Source organism: Myotis lucifugus, unplaced genomic scaffold, assembly GCF_000147115.1.
Source record: "Myotis lucifugus unplaced genomic scaffold, Myoluc2.0 scaffold_373, whole genome shotgun sequence".
Taxonomy (NCBI): Eukaryota; Metazoa; Chordata; class Mammalia; order Chiroptera; family Vespertilionidae; genus Myotis; species Myotis lucifugus.
Window position 1 is genome coordinate 227,249 of NW_005871421.1, and position 6,526 is coordinate 233,774.

General features: G+C 60.9%; 1 protein-coding gene across 3 annotated transcripts in view; it reads right to left on the reverse strand.

Moving 5' to 3' along the window:
• Window positions 1-2,635: 2,635 nt before the first annotated feature.
• Window positions 2,636-6,526, reverse strand: part of AP5B1 (adaptor related protein complex 5 beta 1 subunit) — a 12,765-nt gene continuing 8,874 nt past the window's right edge. The window contains exons 1-3 of one of the 3 annotated variants that reach the window (XM_006101566.3): window positions 6,441-6,485; window positions 5,912-6,079; window positions 2,636-5,816 (exon numbers count right to left, since the gene is read on the reverse strand). In XM_006101566.3, coding sequence (XP_006101628.1) covers window positions 3,327-5,816; window positions 5,912-6,061 — 2,640 coding nt within the window. In that variant the 5' untranslated portion in view covers window positions 6,062-6,079; window positions 6,441-6,485 and the 3' untranslated portion in view covers window positions 2,636-3,326. Of the gene's footprint in view, window positions 5,817-5,911; window positions 6,080-6,171; window positions 6,192-6,440; window positions 6,486-6,526 lie in introns of those variants that run through there. The other 2 variants (XM_006101567.3, XM_006101569.3) reach the window with 2 other exon arrangements.

The window sequence follows — 6,526 nt, forward strand, 5'->3', positions numbered from 1 at the left end:
TTGGACCAAAAAGAGGCCCCCTCGTCTTCTTTGCAGTTGTTTTCACGTTGCCTGCAGTGTGTCCAGCGCTGCTCTGGGGCTGAGGTGTGCGGTCCCTCCTCGCCTGATTTCAGGTGTCAGAGGACACCACCTCTAGCGTCTGGGAGTCTGAGGCCAGGAGGGTCCTTAGTTTGGGGCCCCAGCTCCTGTAGTAGGAGGGGCTGGCCGGGGGGAGCCAGTTTTTGCAGTTGAGCCTGAAAGAGTAGGTGGTTTGTGTGTCTTACCTGTCCTGAACCGAGTCCCGTGGGCCTTTAGAAAGTTGGACCTGTGATCCTCGGGGTTTCTGTGGCTTCGTTCGATGGCTCCGCTGAGGCTGGCAGAGCTGTCTGTATTCGACAGGGCCTCCTCCTGCAAGAGTTGCTTGGGAGATGTGTGAATACTGTGTTGGACATTCTTTGATATTTAAACATTTTCACCACAGCAAATTTCCCAGGTACCATACGAGTCCGGAAAACGCACCTGCTTTCTTTTTGACTTCAGATGCAGAAGATGGCATTAATCCTTTGCCCAAGGTTAAGATAATCGGCCCATGTAAGGACTCACCAGCCATCCTTCCATCCATCCGTACCCATTCATGCCTCCACAGGTCAAGGGCTGTAGGCTGTGGTCTGGGCACTGAACCTCCTGCAGCGCCAGGGGTTGGGGCCACAGCTGGATGTAAGTGCGTTACACAGTAGCTGTACAGCCCAAAAAACGCCCAGAGATGCCCAGGGTGTGACTTACGGCATACGGCTGCAACTCAGGTCCCAGCCATGGCAGCACAGAAAGATGGACAGTTAAGACACCAGAATGGTCCATGTGCCAACAGCAGTCACACCCCAGCCCAGGTCCCACAGCAGGCACTCTCAGTGAGCTCCCCACCACCCAATTCTGGGTTGACTACACTCTACCTTCTTCTCCTACTCCACCCCCAGCCCCTCCCCTTGCAAGAGATGACAGGGAGAGGCAAAACCTGAGTGTGGAGAAAGGAAGCCTGCAGCCAGCTGGGTACCCGTGACCCCAAGAGTCACAGCTGTCCTCTGTCTTCAAGAGTAATTCAGCCCTGGCCAGGTGGCTCAGGTGGTTGGAGTATCAGCCCACACACCAAAAGGCCGCGGGTTCAATCCCTGGTCAGAGCGTGTAAAGAGGCAACCAATTGATGTTTCTCACATCAATATTTCTCTCTCCCTTCCCCTCTCTCTAAAATCAATTTTTTAAAAAAACATATCCTTGGCTGAGGATTTAAAAAAAATTAATAGTTACAGCTGTGGTGCCTGAGAAATAGGTCCCACTCACTAGATGCCCTCTGAACAGTGTGGATGGGGAAGTGAGGCCGCAGCCATTTGCAGCTGGGGAAGCGCCAGTCTTTCTGCAGCAGCCTCAGCTCCCTGGCTTTGTGGGCAGAGTCGAGGCAGTGATGGCAGCCCCACCCCATGTTCCAGGGTCGGGCCCAGCTTCCTGGGTGCTGAGAGCTGGACTGCAGGCAGGGGAGTACGTTCTGGAACCCAACAGCCCAGCAGTGGCCTCCTGCAGGCCCATTCTCCAGCCTCCCCAAGGGTTTAAGCCAGGGGTCCTCAAACTTTTTAAACAGGGGCCAGTTCACTGTCCCTCAGACCGTTGGAGGGCCGGACTATAGTTTAAAAAAAAAACTATGAACAAATTCCTATGCACACTGCACATATCTTATTTTGAAGTAAAAAAACAAAACGGGAACAAATACAATATTTGTATTTGCATGTGGCCCGCGGGCCATAGTTTGAGGACCCCTGGTTTAAGCATCCGGTTCTGCCTTAGATCCTTTCTGCTGGAAGCAGCTGGAGAAGCGTGTTGCAGGGTTTGCCCGGATCCTACAGCAAGTCGCTGGAGCTCAACCTTGGGACAGACCACCTGACCGCCGACCTGTGACGGCCCCACTTGTCCCAGGCCCTCCTTTCCTCTCCCAGGCAGCCCGACAGGAGGCTCGGCTGGGGGCCCAGGAGGCAGGGTGGCAGAAGAGGCCCTCCCCCCAAGACGGTGAGGCCCAAGCCTCTGGCCATTCTCCACCCACACTGCTGACTGCTGCTCCTGTGAGCTCCTGGGGGCTGTGTCCCCATGGCCCATGCAGAGCTTTGCTCTGATGAGTGTGGCAACAGAAACCCGCTCCAGGATGGTAAACCTCTACACCATGCCCCAGACGTGGTGTGCAGGAGGCAATCGATGTCTCTCTAGCATCAGTGCTTCTCTCTGTCCTTCCTTCCCTTCCACTCTCTCTAAAAATCAATGGGGAAAAAAAATATATATATATATATAAAAAAATATATATATATATATACACACACACACACACACACATACATATCTGTGTTTACTTATTTAGGTTAATCCTCACTCAAGGGTGTTTTCCCATAGATATTTAGAGTAGAAGAGAGGGGGAAAGACAGAAAAACATCAATGTGAAAGACACATTGGCTGCCTCCCGCATGTGCCCCACTGGGGCACGGACTGAGCCTGCAACCCAGGTACGTGCCTTTGATCAGAACTGAACCCAGGACCCTTCGGTTTGAGGGCCGACACTCTATCCACTGAGCAGCACTGTCAAGCCATACACACACTCTCCAGTGAGGATTCAAAAAACACATCGGAATCCTGAGTATTTTTCATATTTGGAATAAGAACGAGGGGTGGTTCTTAGAGGAAGATTTCGAGGTCCACTGATGGGGTAAGGAAAACCCAGCTTCATTTTAGCCCAGGCCATGGGGCCCCCTCAGCCTTGAAACTGTACCAGCAGGCCCTTCCTAGAGCTGGCTCCCCTCCCCAGCCTGGGGGAGCCTCACTCCCCAGGGAAGAGGCCACTGCAGTCTCCTCACTGTTTCTAGCCTAAGCTCCCGGGGTCAGGGACCCTGCAACCCTCAGGAGCTGAAAAGCGCGGCCCACAGGTGAGGAGGCCACGCCCAGCTCCAGGCTCATTCCTAAATTGCTGGGGAGCTTTGGGCAAGACCAGACCCTCTGGGAAGCAGAGATGAGGATGTTTTTTCTCCTGCCTCCTGGGCAGAGATTCTAGAGAATCCCAGGCTATTTGCCAGGAGGGTACTTTGGAGCCCCGCAATCTGGGGGTTCCTACTCTAGAAGCTTTCGGGGAGCCTCTGACCCCATCCCAGTGCTTCTGCTCCTGATTAGGGCCCAGAAGAAAACAAACGAGGGTCATCGGTGAACGGAGGTTTTTAAAAAAAGGATCCATAGGACCGGGTCCTGCTCTGCAGCTGCCCCTCTTAGACAAGACCCTGTAAGGGCCACAGTCCTGTTCCCACCTGGCCCAGCCCAGCCGGGGCTCAGACCGCGGCTGACAGCCCTCGGAGGTAGTCCCCCACCAGGGGCAGCACAGCCCAGTCATCCGTCCGCAGGACCACGGGCACTCCGTCCGCCTGGGCTGCCTCCAGCCGCAGCAGCAGCTTTGAGTCTGGGGGCAGGCGGATGGCTATGTGGTAGCTAGTGGGGGGCTGGGCCACCACTACAAAGGGCTCCAGGTGGCGTGACACCAAGGCCTCCAGACCCTGTGGCCCAAGAGGGCACCACAGGCGACTCTCGGTGCCCTTTGGCAGGCACGAGTCCCACAGTTCCTCAAAGAAGCCTAACCTGGCATCCTCAGGGGCCTTCGGGAAAGGCAGGAAGAGGTCAGCGAATTTCACAGGCAGGGGTGGCAGGTGGGTATAGCATGTGAGGCCAGTGGATTTGGTGTAAAGAGCACGGATATCCAGCTGTGCGGGGGCTGGGCGCCGGGGCTGCAGGGGCAGGAGCAGAGGGCGGGCCGGGCGGCCAGGGCACAGGCAGGGCACGTGGACAGCCCCTAGGGGTGCATAGAGCTGTCCTTCCACTCGGAAGCGCAGCTCCAGAGAGTACACGGGCTCCAGCACCTCTACCTGGAGCTGCAGCACTGGGACCGGGCCCTCAGCCCTTCGGGGCCCCACGCTCAGCCGAATCGGGGCTGGGGCCTCCTGCACCATCAGTGCCGTGGCAAAGCCCTGGTTCTCGGCCACCAGCGAAGAGGTCAGTGCAGGTGCAGCAAGGGAGGGGCCCAGGGCCACCCCCAGCTTGGGCCCTGACAGGTGGCTCAGGAGGACGTAGTAGAGGCGGGCGTGGTCCCGCCCATCAGGGTCCTCCAGCTGCCTGGCCAATGCCTGCAGCAAGTCTGCCAGGCCTCCCCCAACACCCGCCCGCAGCAGGGCCCGGCAGACTCGCAGCAAGGCCTGCTGGAGGCCCCAGTCCGTGCAGTGGGCAGCTGCGGCCTGCAGGAAACCGAGGGTGGCACTCTGAGCATCCCTGTCTGCCACCTTTGCCAGCATCTGCAGGTGCCAACGAAGGGCCTCATCCCCACCTGGCCTGGACACCACCTCTTGCCGCAACACCACCCTCAGGGGCTCCCCCAGCTCAGGGGCCACTTGATCCAAGAGGTCAACAAAATGGGGAGCCAGTGCAGGCCGGGCTCGGTAGAGCTGGGCCAGCCCGTGGGTCAGGGGTGCCAGCACCGTATGGTGCCCGGCCAGGCAGTGAGCAACGAGGTATGAAGCCTGGAAGCAGAGTGTAGCCAAGGCCCGGGGGCCTCCGGTCAGGGCCGCCCTCTGCTGCAGGCCGGCCAGGAGTTCCTGCAAGTAGTGGCAGGGGCTCTGAGCCTGTCCTTTCTCCTCCTTTTGTTCGTCCTCAGCACAGAGAAGGCACAGCAGGTGCAGGCGGGCCAGCAGGGCCATCGGGTCATGAAGGAGACTGGGTAGGAGGCCACGGCAGAGCTGCGGTTCTAGCAGCAGCGGGGCAGCCTCCTCACCGGCGGGGCCCAGCGGGCAGTTCTCTGGGAAGCTCAGGAGGCAGTGCAGGTAGAAGAGATGGGCGGGCAGGGGCAGGGCTGGGTGCTGCGCGGCCAAGGTGAGCCGGCGGAGCAACAAGGCCTCGTCCTGGGCTGTGAACAGTGCCTCGCCGAAGGCCGCCTTCAGTGCCAGGACAGCGTGCAGCAGTGTCAGCTGGGCTGTGCCCAGCAGCCGTACCAACTGTGGCTTGAAGAGCACTGGAGGCTGTCCCCGCAGACCCCGCAGGGCCCAGCCCAGCAGCCACAGAAGCTGGGCCTGGGCCACAGGTGTGAGCAGGTACGAGGTGTCCAGAAGCTGGGCCACTGCAGCCCGCAGCTCCCGGGCCTCTTCGGGGCTGGGCTCTAGTGCTGAAAGGCCACACTCCTCCTCAGCTGCCGGCCAACTGGGCGCTTGGGGTTGAAGGTGGGCCTCGCCCTCTTGAGCTAGTGTCCAGTTCCAGGGGCCACCCCCAGGGGGAGAAGCCCTGACTGTGAGCAGGCCCTGCAGGCTGGCCCTGGCCCTAGCCTGTATCACCAAGGTGTTTCGCAGGGCAAGTGCCAGCAGCAGGCTGAGTGGCTGGACAGGGGCCACGGGGCCCTCTTGTCCCAACAGGCCATGAAGAAGCCCCAGGCAGCCCCCCAGCAGCCCAGGCTTGCAGCTCTCCAGCTCCCGCAGGCACTCGCACGCAGTGGCCTGCAGGGGTCGCTGCTCCGAGGAGGGGCCAAAGCCTCGCCCCAGATCACCACCTGAAGCCAAGCCGAGCAGCAGGGGCAGAAGCCGCAGGGAGGCCCCGGAGGTGGGGCCGAGCACACCTCCGGTCACCAGGGCTGTGGTTGCTGCCAGCAACAGGGGCCTCCGCAGAGCTGATGGCCGCGGGGGTAGAAGGACCAGGGTATCCAACAGGGAGGTGGCAGCTGCCTCCGCTGTAGGGGCATCTGGCCACAACTGGGCTGGGTACTCCAAGCTCAGGGCCAACATGGAAACCTGGGGATGGGAGATTTGGAGAAGATGGAGTTCAGAGCGCAGTGGGTTGAGGAGACCATACGGGCCAGGGCAGGGGCGGGGCGTTCAGGGCCTACCTTGGTCTGTTCGCTCAGCTTCTCACTCCTCAGGTCGCTCAGCAGGTCACGACCCAGATCCTCACCCTCAGGAGCTGCCATGTAGGCGGACGGGCTGGCCCGGAAGGCGCCCAGGCGCTGGGCCCAGGCTTCCCGGCTCAGGAGCCCCATGGTCAGGCACGTGGGTCCCTGCAGGGAGGAGCGAGGGGGGGATCAGGCCGGCGGCCGCGAGACCCGCCAACCCCGAAGGAGGCATCGTCACCCCAGAGCCCTTTGCAGACCTCAGCCACCCTCGACTACGCGCAAACGCCAGCGGGGACCCCGTGCCTGGGCCCCGAGATAAAACCGAGAGGTTTCAGGGTGACGCTGGGGGGAGCCGCCAGGATCCCTGCGGGGCAGAAACGCGGGAGAACAGGGGCGGGGATGCCGGGCGGGGCGCCAGCGCGGGGTGCGTGCCGAGGGCTCATTAGCCCGCCCGCCCGCGGCCGGCACCGAAACCACAGCGCCACCCCGGTCCCCAGCGCCCGCGGTAACGGGCGGCCGCGCTTACCTTCCCTGACTCAGCCGCCGCCGGCGCCCCGGCCAGCCGGCTCCTTCCGGGCGGGCGGCGCGGGGCGGGACGCGCAGCGCAGGGCG